General features: G+C 34.4%; 1 protein-coding gene across 3 annotated transcripts in view; it reads right to left on the bottom strand.

The window, feature by feature from the left end:
- Positions 1-17,989, bottom strand: part of CADM2 (cell adhesion molecule 2) — a 1,158,136-nt gene that overhangs the window by 284,706 nt on the left and 855,441 nt on the right. For all 3 annotated transcript variants that reach the window (XM_066241147.1, XM_066241150.1, XM_066241149.1), the window contains one exon: positions 17,210-17,359. In XM_066241147.1, coding sequence (XP_066097244.1) covers positions 17,210-17,359 — 150 coding nt within the window. The remainder of the gene's footprint in view (positions 1-17,209; positions 17,360-17,989) is intronic.

Below are 17,989 nucleotides of genomic sequence, written 5' to 3'. Positions count from 1 at the left end.
TAGTGAGGATGGGATAAACAAAATTGAAACGTACAATTTGACTCGCTAGATACCCAGTCACCATAGAGAAGGTGGCAAAGGAAGCAGTTCTAGCGGCTGGGCTGCCTGCCTCAGGGTGTGAGGACTGATGTTCAGTCTAGCTCTTTGCCATCCTTTGTCCCGGAGCCTCAGTGGCAGCTCACAGCGGGAGAAACTCAACATCTCTAAGCTCATCTCCCACCACCGGAGCTCACACTCTATGTCAAAAGAAGAGAGGTCGAAAGGGAAGGGTGAAAACTCTCCTTTCTCTCCTAAGTTTTCGCCTCCTAACTTAGGTGCTTTCTCAAAAAGACTTTAGAATAGCAACTCAGGCTCCCAATGAGAGAACTTCCCTTGCATTTCACCTTTCACAGCTATATAGCGCCTAAGTATCAGCATTTAAATAGAGGGTCTCTGCTTCATGTTCCATGACATAAAAGGACAATTTTAGATATTTACTCATAGTCAGCCACTATCAGTCAAAAAGCAAGTATTTCAGATCGCAACTTCCTGTTAGACACTGCTTAAGATTCCGCGGCAAAACTGTTTTCTTTTCATTCCGCTGGATCTTGCAACATTGGTTTTCCAACATTTCAAAAATCTCAAAACAAACTCACAGAACAGTCTCACCCTGCAAGGTTGGACATAGCAGCAGGTGGCCTTTCACAAACAATTGGCCTCAAGACACCTATGGGCTGGACTGAGATTGGTTATACAATTAGTCACGGTTGATTAAAGATCACACACAAATACATGGTAGAATTCACTCTCTCAAAATGTAGCATAAATTATGAAGAAAAGCATACAATGGAAAAAAATGATTGAAAATGAAATAGTAAGACCTTAAACACTATGTTTTATCTAAAATGGATTAAATTAATATGAATCAAAATTATGCAATTACAAACAATATTAAATTGATACATCACAGGCAGTATTTCTGATGCTGTTAAGGTGTTCTTAGTCTTACTAAAACTGCAATGATAATGTTCTTTTAAAACTTACTTTAAAAATGCTGGAATATCTTACATTCTCCAAGGTTTTTGTGGTCATCCTGATTAAAAGGCTATTTAACATAGAAACCATATCTGTATGTCACCAGGAAATCAAGTCCCTGGGCAGTACACTCTTACTTCCATATTTAACAAACAGTACATGATAGTTTATTTATAATTACTTATTTAAAGAAATTCATTTCACCCATAAAAAGCGTGTTTTTAGTCATGCATATTTTCAAGTCAAATTATTATTCATAGGCTCATGAAGGATACATTTATTATTTTGTATAGTTTGCCTCCTCTTACAACGAGGCTTATTATGTAAGACGTACAACTACAGTTACCTACCTGTAGTACGCTTGAACAAATGCTTTTCCCTATGCCCTCTCCACCAATTCCTAAATATTGATGACATATGAAAACTTGCTACTTGAGTACAAAATTCATGGTTTGTCTCTTTCAGTCGTCCGATGCCCAGCATAATTTCTGAGACATGTCAATATTTCACAAATATTCATGGGATTGAATTGAAATGATAACTTGAGAATCTTTTACGTATAAAAGTATATTTAGATATTTTATAGATTCAAGATATCTGGAGAAGCCTGCTTTCTTTAATAACTTCCGAATTGGAGGATAATCTTGGAGGACATGAAATATTATAAATGGCATCGAGGCATTTCCCTAGAACCAGGCCATTGTTTGCTTTTATAAAATATTATTTTAGGTGACGGAGTAGACGGCCCAGTGGCGGTGACCCAGTCTGACTCCAGCATTCAGCTCTCTTCTGCCGTGAGGATCAAAAGTGGTGTTCTCCCGGTGCTCTGTGACATTTGCAATAATTGCTAATTACGTACGCACTCTCTATGTCTTACCAACATACCGATTCACTGATCATTTATTTGCCAAGAAATATAGATGATTGAAAGATAAAGAAAATCTAATTTTAATAAGCTTTCTTTTAAGCAGTTCTATGAAACTCGAAATGGACTCCACAAAAGGGAGCGAGCCAGCCTCAAAAACTGCAGAGTCAGCACTGCTCACATCCCACAAGTCAGCAAGTCCGTATTGAACAAATAGGTACGTGAGAAAATCATCAGAAAGTAGAACGTATTTCAGTGCTATAAAAGTAATTCTTCTCTTTGTAGGGTTTTGATAAAAAAAAAAAGTTGACGAAGACCAATGTGCAATAACTAAGAAGACTTCATTCAGAAACTTAGCTATTTTTATAGAGGTACCCTTACATTTGTGGTAGACTTCACTTTTATTTGTAAATAGAATCATTGCAAAAAGTATTATACAAAGCAGTAATTTTAGAGAAACCTAATATTTCTAAAATATAATATCAAATATGAAAAGTATACTGAATTAAAAATGTATAAAAATGAAAATTTGCTGAAGGCTTTCGGTCACGTATATGTGGTTTTGAACACTGAAGTTCCAAATCTTGGTGCTGTTATAGTTTAACCTACCATATAACCAACAAAATTTATAGTGAATGTGATATGGTTTTCCTGAAATTGCTGGACTCATACAACATTGGCATAAAGAGATAAAGGTGGTAATTATATAATGTATCACGGAAGATTTTACACAGACAACTCTTAATGAGAATTTTCAATAATGACTTTAGCATTAACAGCTTAAATGAAAGTAGTTTATTCCTTTAAGAAATCTACAAGCACATGCTTGAACATATATATTAAATTTTAAGGACATTATGAAAACCAATGTGTTTTGAAAAAGTCTGCACTATTGCAACTTATTTATTCCTCCCCCCTACAAAAGAAAAACTAATTGAAGCTAGCTATGATCATAAAATAATACATGTTTTCAATGAAAATAATCTTTACTGTTCTTGGCTGATTGGCTCAGTGGATAGAGTATCAGCCTGGCATGCAGACATCCCAGGGTTCAATCCCCAGTCAGGGCACACATAAGAAGCAACCATCTGCTTCTCTCCCCCCTCCCTCTTCCCCTTCTTTCTCTCTTTTCCTCTCACCACCAGTGGCTCAACTGGTTGGAGTATCAGCCCCGGGCAATGAGGATAGTCCAGTTGATTCAAGCATTATTGCTGGGAAGATCCTTGTCAGGTGCATGTGGAAGGGGAGTCTGTCTATGCCCCTCCTTTTATTTATATATATATATATATATATATATATATATATATATATATATATATATATACACACACACACACACACACACACACATTATATTTTTATTTTTACTGAAAATTGGGTAGGTAAAAAAATCTGTTAATATATGGTAAGTTGTGCTGCTTACTTTCTGCTTATTCTTCCAGATCCTTTTTCTTTCCTGCCCTGAAAGAGTCAACTGCCCTAGGATAACTCGACCTATGATTTTCATTTGTACTTATTCCATGAAAGGCATCAACAGCAGAGCAGAAGGTGGTAGAAAAGAGAAGTCGATTTCCGTCTTTGACACTCCCTCTTTTCCAACCTGTCACAGCTTCTAACTGGAAGCCTTCTCACACAACTGTGGCTTCTGCTGGCCCACTGTCACCCTTTCAGGCCCTGAGTACAATAGTTGCTACAGCTGCTAACCCCTGGGTGCTGCTTCAACGTGACTACTTCCTTTAATTATGGCTTTATATCTGTAAATAGTGTGTTCATTCTTCATTAATGGAAGTATATCATTTATATACTAATGGGAACCTGATTCTTACTCATGCAAAAAGTATATTTTGCTAAGACATCTGCTAAGACCTATAAAATTATTGTTGTATGATGAACATATGAAAAATGATGTGTTTAGAACAGGGGTCAGGATCCTATGGCTCGCGAGCCAGATGTGGCTCTTTTGATGAATGCATCTGGCTCACAGACAAATCTTTAATAAAAAAAATGTTAAAAATATAAAACATTCTCATGTATTACAATCCATTCATTTCCTACCGCTCATGTTCGTGGTTTATCAGAATGATGTAAATTAAAGTTCATTAGGCTTGTAAGAAATCTCAGGTCTCATTCTTTTCTCTTATCTACTACTTAAGTTATTCAAATCTGCAAACTTCTATTTCTCATATAAAATAGAAATGTCTACCATAAAGGGTTGTTGTGAATCCAGTGAGAAAAGGTAAAGATGTCGAGACTTATTTAGAAAATGTGGACTATTCTGTAAGTATAAACTGACATTTCATTTCATGTCTTTATTATAAATTACACACGTTACCAGAACTTTTTAGGAAAACAAAAAGAAGGGCAGAAGTGGCCACTTTAATAACTGCTTATTCGTGGGCAGGTCTTTGATATTTTAAAGCTTGATCAATAGATGGAAACCAGGTGTGAGGCCAGAGAAGGTCGGGTGGCATTGTTGGTATGCAGCCAGCACAGTCTATACTTCCATTTCAAGTTCACCTCATTTTTCTTTCTTTAATCACTCCTTGCTCTGGGACTCCTTACTCATGCTCATCCTCTCTTGTACCCAGTATTAATGTCAAATTATCAGTAGATAATTGGATAATTAATGCTAGCAATTTTTGGTTATGCCTTTAATAAAATTTTATTTTTATTCCTTCAGAAATAAAATTCCCTTCTGGTAATTTTTGAGGATAATGGAAACATCATTCAAAAAAGCAAAAATACCTTGAAGAGAAACATCATGAAAAAAGTAATGTATTTTACATTTTTACATAAAGACACATATAAGCACACAGAGCTATATCTATTGAATGCATACTCCATAAATTCTTAGAGATGCTTGTCCAAAGTGTTCTTTGTCAGAAATGGGAAAGAATTGAAGTGTAATTTCCTGAGCATTAAGTGATCAGTTGTACACTTCAATTGTTTTTTCCACACCTGCTGAGAAACAGATGCAATAAACTAATTGATTTTTTTAAATTTCTATTGCCAAACACCACATACATTCACGTGGCGCGTTTCAATGACCAATGTTCCTTACTCTGTCTCCCTCTACCCATTCTATTTCAAATGCTTCCTTCTTATTTATAAAAGAGGCAGTAAGATTTGCATTTTTTCTAAAAAGAAAGAGGGTCATAAAAAGTGAACGTGAGCCCTAGCTCCATCTTTTTTAAATCCCTGTAACCCGTAAGAATCTGTTAACTTTTCCTCTTTTTTATTTTCATTTGCAGTTCCTGGTTCTTAAGTGTTATAGAAAGGCTTCATACAGAAACTATGCAGAATAGAATGAGATTGTAATTAAATATTTCCTTTGTAGGTTAATTATTTCTCCGATCAGGCACACACACAACAAATAGGAACATTGTTACAAATTCAATTTAGATACAACCAAAAGAACATCTACATAATTTGGTGGGATGTCAATGTGCCCATTTTATTACTCTGCTAGTTGGTGTCAGAGGAAGTATTAGAAGTCATATATGACTCTCTGTCTCCTGTGCTACAATGTCCCCATTAAAGTTGTGCGATTTTAACAGCAAAATTTTATTTATTTAATATTTGACACATGCTTTTATGATTACCTAGGGCTTGCTCAGTTAGAAAATGAGTATTTCACTGGCCAAGGCTCTAACTGAGTGAGGGCTATTATGGCGTCTCGAGTGAAATCAGACAAAGAGTGAATCAGCATACCTCAAACAGTGCTTTCCAAAATAGTAACCACTACTCACATGCGGCTATTGTGTAGTTCTTGAAATGTGGCTAGTGTGACTGAGAAACTAAAACTTTAATTTTATCTGATTTTAATTAACTTGAATATCTACATATAGCTGCTGGCTACAGTTCTAGAACATCATCATGGGAAGCTCTATTGGGCAGTGCTGACTATAATGTCTACCTCTGTCTTCTGCTAGGCATGTCTTCATTTGAAAGTAAGCGGGGAGGCAGACAAACAGACTTCCACATGTGCCTGACCAGGATCCACCTCGCATGCCCACTAGGGGGTGATGCTCTGCCCATCTGGGGCGTTGCTGTGTTGCAACCAGAGCCATTCTAGTACCTGTGGTGGAGGTCATGGAGCCATCCTCAGCGCCCGGGCCATCTTTGCTCCAATGGAGTCTCAGCTGCGGGAGGAGAAGAGAGAGAGAGAGAGAGAGAGAGAGAGAGAGAAAGGAGAGGGGGAAGGGTGGAGAAGCAGATGGGCACTTCTCCTGTGTGCCCTGGCCAGAAATCGAACCCGGGACTGCCACACGCCAGGCCGACGCTCTACCACTGACCCAACCGGCAGGGCAGGAAGATCTGCTCTTTAACTATAAGGCAGCTGCCAAGATCAATGGCAGAGGCCATTTGGATTTTACATAAAGTGACCTGGTACCCAGATGCCTTTGTTTTCAGGGGCATTCTAGTTAAAACTAACACAGAGTTCACATCTGAACTCAAATCCCGTTATTATCAGGCATTAGCTAAATGTGGACAAATTTTCTCGAGTGTCTGATCCTCAATCACTCCATTTGTAAATGGCAAAAGCTACTGACCATGTTTAATGTGCTCAAGATAGCAAAAGGCTAAGGTTTCTGCCCTCCTCCATTTTAACCCAAATGAGAAGTATTCCAATATTTGTTTGATTTAACCTGCTGTTCCTGGGACACCTATCTCGCTTGTAAAGATATTCATGAATAGTCACATTTAACTTCCCTAACATAGAGTCATAGGAAAGGGGCTCAGTTTAATGCTTCTTTACCTAATCATCAACTGCCCACTCACAGCATGCTTTTCTTCGGCTAATAATTCCAAGTAAACAAGAAAGGCTTTTCCAACTCTAATTGGACCAACAGGCTGCCATCCTGAAGTTTTTGTTCAGCCTTCACAGCTAGGACCCTCAGAGCAGGAGACTCCAGGTAGCATGAAAGGCTATTCAGAAGGCTCCTTAGAGCTTGTACTGGCAGCAGCAATGTTAATGAGAGGCACTTGTTCTGTTCTTCTGGGCAGCTTCTTTCCTCCCTCCCTCCCTTCCTCTCTCCCTCCCTATATCCCTTCCTTCCTTCCTTCTCAATGACCTGTTAGTAGAGAAATCTAAGCTTAGGGATACAGAACACTCATGAGATTTGATTTGCTTAATCCAAAGCTTCTAAACCTCATCTGTGTTTTATAATCATTTGAGACACAATTAAAAGACTGTGATACTGCACATCATGAAAGATTTTATTTGGAAAGCTCCCAAGAACAACTGGCAACATCAGCTGAGACAGAAATGAAAACAGAGCTATGAATGAAGCTTTTAACAGTACAGCCACCTGTAGGGGCTGGTGCAATCAGTACGCAGAAAACCCATCATTTTCTCTATTGTTCTAAGCAGTTGTTACTTGCACCACACCTATGAGTTCTCTACTCACATTAACTCATGCTTCGCTTCTCTACTTCAGCTCTGGCACAATGTAACATGTTTGTTTGCTAAAGAAAAGTTTTAGGATTGAGGTTCGCAAGTAAATGCAGACAAAGAGTAGTGTGGGGAAGACTCTGATATGGAATCCTCAAAAAAAGTTTTCATTTTCAAACTCTGCATTTGAGGAACATTATTGTCTCAGATCCTTTCCACTGAGATATCACATAGGAATTAATCCAAGTAGTTTGTGAGGGTATAGACTTGTTAGGTTGCTGTTCATGAAAAGGTTTGGTTACTCAAAACTTTTCTGCTATTCTGTTGCAACTGTCAATTGGGACCATAACGAAGTTAGAAAAAGTCTGATATTGATTGAAAAAATAGAAATCTGCTATATTGCAAACACAGAAACATATATACATGCTAGCTAGCTGTTTTCAACATAAGTCTAAGCTGTAGAGTAATTGGAATAGCATTAATGAAAATAAAACAAGTATATACTCTAACAGTTCATATGCTCAGATGTATCATTTTATAGCAATAAGTCATAGGGATATATTACTAAATTTCACAAATAAAACATAATGGCTTTTCTCACCATAATTATCGCCCAGAAAAGAAGAGCTGCTTTATCCCAAGTCTTTGTAAATCTTGTTTACAAGTTGTTCTGTATTTGCTACAGGAAGATGAATCAATCCTCGTTTTAGATGTTCTACAGAGGATAACTTACAGAATTATTAAAAGAGGAGGCAAATACATTTTGTATAGATTTTGTTTTTGTGCCTGAGGATTTGACCTCACAGATGTCAATGTCACTGTAAACATGACTCTCAAAGATCTCCTTAAAAAGGTAGTACAATAAGTTGCTAAATACTAGAGATATTTATTTTACTCCTGCCAGATGAATGAACAACAAAGAATGTGCTAATATTATGAAAATTTAAAGTTGTAGCTTGAGACAAATTTGTCATTGATAGTACCTACACTTTCAAAAAAAGTGCTGCTAAGTAAAATTATGTCATTAAATGCAAGGGTGAAAAAACAAATATATATAAATTATATTTATATTTATATCAGTTTAAATATGTAATAATCAAATTGGTAAATTAAATAGCATAACTATATATTTACTTGTTTCATAAATATCCTTAACAAACTCTTTTCCTCAAAAATATTTTATTTTGCTTTACATCATTGGGCAAATAAGAGATTTTTGTGAAATTGGTATAGTTTTATATTTAAGTCTATGGATTTTAAATATTTATTTACAAACATACATAATTAATACCACAAGCAAAACAGGTTGTCAAATCTCTATTTGACTTCTTGCTTATGTATTTAATTTTCTTTAAGAAATAGAACTTCATTCTTTGGAAATCAATATAGACTACTTGATTTAAAACAACTGCAATAAACTCCTCCAAATATTGTGAAGGAACAAACTAATATCCTTTTTTTTTTTACAAAGCCTTAAGAATATCACATTAAATTCTTTAGTTATTACCAATTTAAAAGAGATGTTTTATTGTTTCATAAGTATGTTTAAAATTTTTACAGTGGGATAAAAAAGCTCTTGAGAAGTATTAAATAATCAATAATATTAATAAAGATTTAACTTACATTAATACTACTATAATGAGTGTTTAGCAGATGAATCTTTTAAATAAATTTTAAGACTCCTTAAAATATTCTTAAAGCACAAAAAAATTTTTGTGACTGGAAGTCTATGTTAAACATGAATTGCACATTAAACACTTATGAAAACACAATATGGCCTCTGTAATAGTTACTTTATCTGTCAACTAATTAGGCCACGGTACCCAGATATGTGATAACACCAGCCTGGGGTTGTTGTACAAGTATTTTTAAATAACATTAAAAATGTTCTTAAAGATTTTATTTATTTGTTTTAGAGAGAGAGGGACAGAGAGGGGGGGAGGAGCAGGAAGCATCAACTCCCATATACACCTACACCAGGCAAGTTCAGGGTTCCGAATCAGAAGGTCAGTGTTTCAGGTTGTTGCTCCATTCACTGCACCACCACAGGTCAGGTCTTCTTTTTTTAAATTAATTAATTTATTTAGACAGTTAACTATGACAGGGTGTCATTGGTCGACCAGAGTGCATAGATTTAGAAAAAACATCTCCACGTCATTTAGACAATCCATTATGCTGTATGCCCATCACCCAAAATCAAATTGTCTTCTGTCACCAGATATTTTATTTCTCTTTAAGCTCCTCTTCTTCTCTCCACCCCCCTCCCTTTCCTCTCTTTCTCATCCCCTGGTAACCACTGCACTTTTATCTATGTCCATGAGTCTCAATTTTGTGTCCCACCTATGTAAGGAATTATAGAGTTCTTGGCTTTTTCTGATTTACTTATTTCACTCAGTATAATGTTATCAAAGTCCATCCATGTTGTCATAAATGATACTATGTCATCATATCTTATGGCTGAGTAGTATTCCATTGTCTATATGTGCCACATTTTTTTATTATTAATTTAATTGGGGTGACATTGATAAATCAGGGTACATATGTTCAGAGAAAACATCTCCAGGTTATTTTGACATTTGATTATATTGCATACCCATCACTCAAAGTCAAATTGTCTTCCGTCACCTTCTATCTGGTTTTCTTTCTGCCCTTCAACTCCCCCCACCTCTTCCTTCTCCTCCCTCCTCACCCTCAGTAACCACCACAGTCTTCTCTATGTCTCTGAGTCTTATTTTTATGTACCACCTATGTATGGAATCATATAATTCTTAGTTTTTTCTGATTTACTTATTTCACTCAGTATAATGTTATCAAGGTCCATCCATGTTGTTGTAAATGATCCGATGTCATCAATTCTTATGGCTGAGTAGTATTCCATAGTGTATATGTGCCACATATTCTTTATCCAGTCATCTATTGACGGGCTTTTTGGTTGTTTCCATGTCTTGGCCACTGTGAACAATGCTGCAATGAACATGGGGCTGCATGTGTCTTTACGTACCAATGTTTTTGAGTTTGGGGGGGTATGTACTCAGTAAAGGGATTGCTGGGTCATATGGTAGCTCTATTTTTAATTTCTTGAAGGAACACTATACTTTCTTCCATATGGTTGTACTACTTTACATTCCCACCAACAGTGGATGAGGGTTTCTTTTTCTCTACAGCCTCTCCAACATTTGTTATTACCTCTCTTGTTGATAATAGCTAATCTAACCGATGTGAGGTGGTATCTCATTGCAGTTTTGATTTGCATTTGCCACATATTCTTTATGCAATCCTCTATTGAAGGGCATTTTGACTGTTTCCATGTCTTGGCCACCATGAACAATGCTGCAATGAACATGAGGGTGCTTGTTTCTTTACATACCCATGTTTTAAATTTTTGTGGGTATATACCCAGTAGAGGAATTGCTGGGTCATATGGCAGTTCTATTCTTAAGTTTTTGAGGAACCACCATATTTTCTATACTACAGAACCATAATAATCAAAACAGCATGGTACTGGCAGAAAAATAGACACAAAGACCAATGGAACAGAATAGAGAACCCAGAAATAAAATCACATATATATGGTAAGATCATCTTTAATAAAGAAGCCAAAAACACGCAATGAAGGAATAAGGACAATAAAATATGTTGACTCATAAAACTCCATCGTGCTTTTGTTAATGTGATCCTATAAAACCTTTACCCTGCGCCGCGGGGAATGAGAAAGAAAAGACGCAGCGGAGCCGGCACCACAGCCCGAACCGCCCGCTCCGAGGCGCCGCCGCTGCCGCAGTTCAAAAACATGCAATGGAGAAAAGAAAGTCTTTCCAATAAACGGTGCTGGGAAAATTGGAAAGTAACACACAAAAGAAATGAAACTTCACTACAGTTTGTCTCCTTGCACAAAAATTAATTCAAAATGGATCAAAGACCTAAATATAAGATCTGAAACAATAAATTACATAGAAGAAAACATAGGTACCAAACTCATGGGCCTTGGCAATAGAGAACATTTTATGAATTTGACCCAAAAAGGCAAGGGAATTAAAGGCAAAGGTAAATGAATGGGACCACATCAAACTAAGAAGCTTCTGCACAGCAAAAAAATCTGTCAACAAAACAAACAGACAGCCAACTAAATGGGAGATGATATTTTCAAACAAAAGCTCAGATAAGGGGCTAATATCCAAAATATATAAAGAACTCACAAAACTCAGCAACAAACAATCCAATAAAAAAAATGGCAAGAGAACATGAACAGACACTTCTCTTAGGAAGAAATAAATGGCCAACAGATACAGTGGTACCTTGAGATATGAACAGACCAACATACAATTTTTTTTTTTAAGATACAAGCTGAGACTTGGTCCGTATTTTTGTTCGAGATCTGAGCAAAATTCCGAGATATGAGTCATGATTTGGGAAGCTGCCACTAGTTGGTGTATTGGTGCACAGGTCCAGTATCAGCAGTTTGATATACGAGTTGACTGACTTATGAGCTCGGTTACAGAACAAATTAAATTCGTATCTCAAGGTACCACTGTATATAAAAAAATGTTCATTTTCATTAGCTATTAGAGAAATGCAAATTGAAACTACAATGCGATACCACTTCACACCTGTTAGATTAGCTATTATCAATAAGACAGGTAATAAGTGTTGGAGAGGCTGTGGAGAAAAAGGAACCTTCATTCACTGTTTATGGGAATGTAAATTAGTTCAACCATTAAAGTCAGGTCTTAAATAAGATTTACATTTAAATTGGTAGATAAGTAAGGATTATTTGCATTATGTGGGTGGGCCTTATTCAATCAGTTGATGGACTTAAAAAAGAGAAAGACTGAAGCTTACTCTAAAGCCAGTAGCGGCAGTCACCATCAGAGCAACCTGGCCTATACAGTTTCACATTTGATTTGGACAGACAGTAATGAAACAATGAAGCCAAGAACTGGTGGGCCATTACCTTTAATCCTAGCTCGCATCCAGCAAGCAAGTAAATACAAAGAGTGGGAAAACACTTTCCTTTCCATTCAGGGTTCCCAAAGCCACTGACTTATCTGATTATTCCTAGAATCAAAGGTTTCTACCTCACCAGCCTTATTCACCTCTTCTCTATCTCCTTTCTGCACAAACTCTGTACAAACTGGCTTCTCCTTCAGCTCTCCGCCATCTTGGCTGCCTCTCCTCTGCAATGCTGATGGCAGTAACTGAGAGAGAAAGCCCCCAGTCAGCCTTATTTTATTGTGTAGAAATTAAAGCCTTTAAGCCAATATAAAAATAAAAAAGTCTCTGATACAAAGTCACTTATCTGAGGCATAAATGGGATTCGTCATATGAGTGCGCCACTCCCCATCATGCAACAGTCAAGTGTGTTTTTGGAAAAATCTTAGTTTTGAGAAGATCTTACTATTAAAAGGATGTTGAAAAGATTTTAATATTTAAAATAGTGGGATAGGTTTAGTCTTAAAACTAAACCTTAGGCTATAAGGACTTTGCTAGCCTACAACCTGTCCCCCCACACCCAATGCAAACTATAAGTGAGCAAACATATACATCATATTTACAAACTTATTTGACCTACATACACCCACTAAGAAGGGATTCTGTCCTCAGACTGCCTTCAAATTTGAATGGAAATATCAATTCTTTCCTGAGTCTCCAGTTTGCTGGCCTGCCCTATTAATTTCTAAGGTGACTAATAGTCCTTCTTTAGGGAGAACAGTCCTTCTTTTGTAAGTTTTGCCCTCCCTCGAAAAGTGTCCTCTTACATGTCCTCCTTTTTGATATTGGAAGAATAATCTGTAAATGTCCATACTCAATCGATGCAGAGTTGATCCATTGAGTGTTATGTGACGTGTTTATATTTGACATGATGATTCATTAAGGATCAGTACAGCGCAGTGAGACCTGATTATGAGACGCATGCGCTCCGCACAGGAGACCTTGGGAGAACAAGCAATATACCAAGTGCGCAAACGGCTTTATGTACTTCTTACTGAAGCACATGAAATTGTAGACCCACAATTATTTCTTTCTCAGTGAATATTCAATCATAGACAGGTAAGCACAATTCACGATTATTCACTATCTTTTTAATATACATAATTTCCAAATACATATAGTTTTATTTAAAAGTATTATCCTGAAATTTGAGTTTTAAAGTGGAAATCTAACCTCAAATCATATCTATTAATAATGCATTTTGATTAAATAGTTGCAGAAACAGACATTTTTTAATTAGAAAATCATAAATATACCCAAATATCACTCCAAATTAGTGGGGTTTTTTATATTTAGTTTTGTCAATTTAGCTTCTGGAAAATTTATCTACAATGATGTAACGTTTTCAGTTCCTAACGTGTTTGCATGATTCGTGTTGTTCTATATTTTATTTTTAATTTTATTTAAGGGATGGAAAAATAAAAAAAGAGAAAATGCCTTTTCAACGATAAATTGAAAAAGGAATTTCCACTCCTCATATCAAAGAAAAATACCATTGTATTCTGCAATATTTGCAGCAGAGAATTTTGTATTGCAGTTGGAGGCAGAGCAGTGCTAATGAAATGCTTGACCACCAACAAACATAAGCAATCATTAGATGCATCAGCTTCCAGTTGTAAAGTAACAAGTTTCTTTAAAACTTCAAATTATTCTGAAGATGAAAAAAAGTTGGCTGCAAAGGAGGGAACATTTGCATTTCATACCATAATTCACAATCAAAGTTTTCGTAGAATGGATTGTACAACTAAATTATTGAAAAAGTTTCACAATGCAAAGTTTTCACGTGCCAGGACAAAAATACGAGGCTATTTTGAAATCAGTATTTAAAAATTACTCTGACAAAATACTTACAGAGGATTTGGAAACTGCAGCATTTATAACAATTTTATCTGATGCATCAAATCATAATGAAATTAAATTGTATCCGATAATAGTAAAATATTTTAATGTTATCAAGGGCATTCAAGTAAAAATTTTTTAATTTAGAATCCATTGAGGACAAAACTTCTAAAATTTTGTCAAACCATGAAAACAATTTGAAATCCAAAGTTGTTGCACTAATGGCTGATAATACAAATTCAAATTTTGGTGGGCAGACACAAAAGGGTGTATATAATGTGTATGTAAAATTACAAGAGTTACTCCAAAAGAAAATACTAGGAATAGGTTGTAATGTAGATATTTTGTCAAATGCAATCAACACAGTGTCATGTGCCATGCCAATTGATTTAGAAGTAAAAATAACTACAATTTATTTGCATGTCAGTTGTTTTATTATTTGTGTTACTACTTTCAAACAATTTTGTGAAGAAGCAGATGTTGAATACAAAGAAAAATTTTAGGATATTCAAAAGTTAGATGGCTTACTCTAACACCTGCTATAGAGCGTGTTCTACAATTATTCCAGCCTCTCTGTTCACATTTTTTAAGTTTAGAAAAATGTCCTAAAATCCTGGAATAGTTTTTCAAAAATAAAATATTTGAGATATTAATGTATTTTGTACATAATCAAGCATCTATTTTTCACAAAACAATTCAAAATATTGAAGGTGAACACATTTCAGCTACAGAAACTAGTCTTATTTTGAATGACTTTATCCTTCAATATAAATTTTGTTTTGAAGAAAAATTTCTTCCTTTAATTATAAAAAGAAAATTGTCAGACTTAGAGGAATCAAATCCGGGCATAACAGAAAAGTTTCTCAAAAAAGTGCAGAATTTTTACCAGACATGTTTTCAATGTCGAAGAATGTTCTGAAACAAACATCATGGGAAATAACAGTTTTTAATGATTTTTTTTACTTCATCACAAGTATATTGGACAGATATTGAATTTTGTCATGAGTTTTTATCTAAAGAAATGCCAGAGATCAAAATAGACGACAATTGTCTCTTTGAAGAAATTAGAAGACTGAATGTATTTTTAAACTCTGAAAAATTAATACAATGGGAAAATGAACATGTCGAAATTAATAAAAAAGATAGATGGAAATATTCAGCCCTTTCAAAAATGAACAAATTCCATGTGAAAATTTTCTTATTCTTGTTCAATTTACATTGTGTTTCCCTGGAACTAATACAGCAGTTGAAAGAGATTTTTTAGCTGCTAATGATTTTTGGATTAAGTGAGAAATCAAGATTGAATGTTGATACTTTAGCTGCAGCACTTGCTGTAAAATTCAATATGAAGGATATTTCTTGTTCAGATATTTGCAATATATTTTTACAAGATGATACATTCACAAAAATATTCATTCAATGGAAAAGTACTCATGTAGATAAAATTATCTACATGAGTACTTTTTCTCACAATTATTATGAACAATTAATAGGCATGTAAGCAAAATTACAATTAAAATGTTACAAATATTTTATTATGCATTTATCATATTATAGTGTATTATTGTTGCAGTGAATAAAATGTTTCTTTTATTTATATTGTTTTCTTCAATTTATATTTGTCCTCCTTTTCATTGTAAAAAAGTTGGTCACCTTATAATTTTATACTTACCAACCTCCACAATTTCCTAAACTCACTCCTTCTCTTTTTTTCTCTCTCTCTCTGTATATATCAGTCAATAGAAATCTATTTCTATTTATAGAAATATCTATCTATTGAGATATCTATGAGAGAACATTTTTTCACTATAAATGCACTCTAAAATATATATTTTTCATGTGTTTGCTTATCGTCTGTCTCTTCTACTAGACTGCATGCCCTATAAGAGCAGGAATTATCTATCTGTTCTCCAACTCTGCCTTGTACAAAGGAATATTCAAATAATATTTGTAAAATCAATAAATTAGATTTTTAATCTACCTTTCATTCTATACTAAAGATTAAAATAAGCCAAAGAGTTTATCTTAAATCTAGAAAAAAATAATGATTATTATGTGATTATTTAAATATAAATCTTTATATGTACCTAGGAGGAAAAGAAGATTTACTAATACATATAGAGGAATAAAAGAATTTCTTATATCTAAGATGGAAAATTATAGCAACGCACAAAGTATAGTAACTTAATATTTTAGGTGTAATGGGCACATTTATTGGACTAATTTGGCTATTCTTATATAAATATTGATTTCATATTACCTTAATCTTAGCTGCTCAGACTCATAAGAAATCTGATATAAGACCATATTAAGTAGCTAGTATATAACAAATAGATATTTATAGCCTATATATTTCATATAAATCTAAAGCCACAGTTCCATATTTCATTAGAGTTCATGAATTCATTTTTATCCTAAAGCTTATAACAATGAATGAAGGCCTACAAAGTCAAAATGCCTTTTTAATTATTTGTCTGAATTATACAATGTGAAGTTTTTTACACTTCTAAAAAAGTTTAATCAAAGTCTATCATCCCATTTGGAAACTCAGTTAACTAATAAAATCCAACTCAATTTGAAGTAAAGACTGTGTCTTACTTCATTTTAATTTATTTTGGAAACATGGAGTTACTTAAACTTATGAAAATCATTTCTCCAGTCTTACTTTCAAACCCAACTCATGAGAATGAATCATAAAACTTTCTAAAATTATATAGTATCTTCCTAAATATATTAAGGTGCGAGTAGTAAAAATAACATATCACACTACCAGAAGTGAAGACAAAATATTCCATCTATATGCCATGCAGCTACAAAACAACAATAACAAAAAAATGGTATCTGGATAGAAGATGCATGTTAGGAGAAGGCATAAAGCTATTTTTGAAACAGAATTAGAACTGTTTATTTTATTAAAAAGTTGACATAAGTTATCTTTAGTGTTTATGACTTGCAAACTAGAGTATTTAATATTTAACATGTTTAAATACAAGCAGCAGCAGTTTGGTAATCAAAAGGAATAATTTGAATCATCTCAGAAAAATCAATTTATTATAATTAGGATATTTCAGAATATGATTAAAATGTTTAAAAGAAAATGTATTCACCTTTCTTGTCATCAAAGTAGAGCGTCTGTTGAGCTGGATTTGACCACTGGAGGGAGGTGTTATCATTTTGATCAACCCTGCAGGTCAAAATTGCAGTTCCTCCTTCAACAACCGTTACATTCTGTGTTAGTGGAAACTGCCCTTGGCTGCCTAAAAGGGGATTAAAGAAAATGTTGATTAAATAAAAGTTATAAAAGAGCTATATTGTATTTAACCTCTTATTCCAAATAGAATGTAAACCAACCAAACAGCAACAAAACTATATATTACAAAAAGACAGAAAAATAATTGAAAATCATTAATCAGAGAACAACAGTTTTGAGATAAAACATTCTTTTCCTTCTAGACACACAAAAAGATCTATATTTAACTAGTAACATGATTACCATTAATTTCCTGGCCTTTCAATATTTATATGGTATTAAACTGGTCATTTTTGAAGATATGGCACTGTAATAATTTTAGATGGATTGAACTCTCTAAAGCAGAAGGGTAACACATTAAAGACTTGTCAGGTAACTTTTATAATCTTGACTAGTCTGTAAAATATGGGTACTAGAACTTTAGATTCAATATCTGATAAAGAATTTTTTTTTTTAAATCTTTACTTCACCAGGGTTTCTTGTATGTGTTTCTATTCTTTTTAGAAATACAAAGCATGTGAGAGAAAACAATGTAAATAGTTTTTAAAAAGTACTCAGTTGTAAAATATCCACCAAAAACTTATAGTGATTACTCTGACCTTAAAAAATAGAGATTTTTTTTGTTCCTTCCTATATC

The sequence above is a fragment of the Saccopteryx bilineata genome, chromosome 8, assembly GCF_036850765.1.
Source record: "Saccopteryx bilineata isolate mSacBil1 chromosome 8, mSacBil1_pri_phased_curated, whole genome shotgun sequence".
Lineage (NCBI taxonomy): Eukaryota > Metazoa > Chordata > Mammalia > Chiroptera > Emballonuridae > Saccopteryx > Saccopteryx bilineata.
This window is presented reverse-complemented; position numbering and strand designations above follow the sequence as displayed.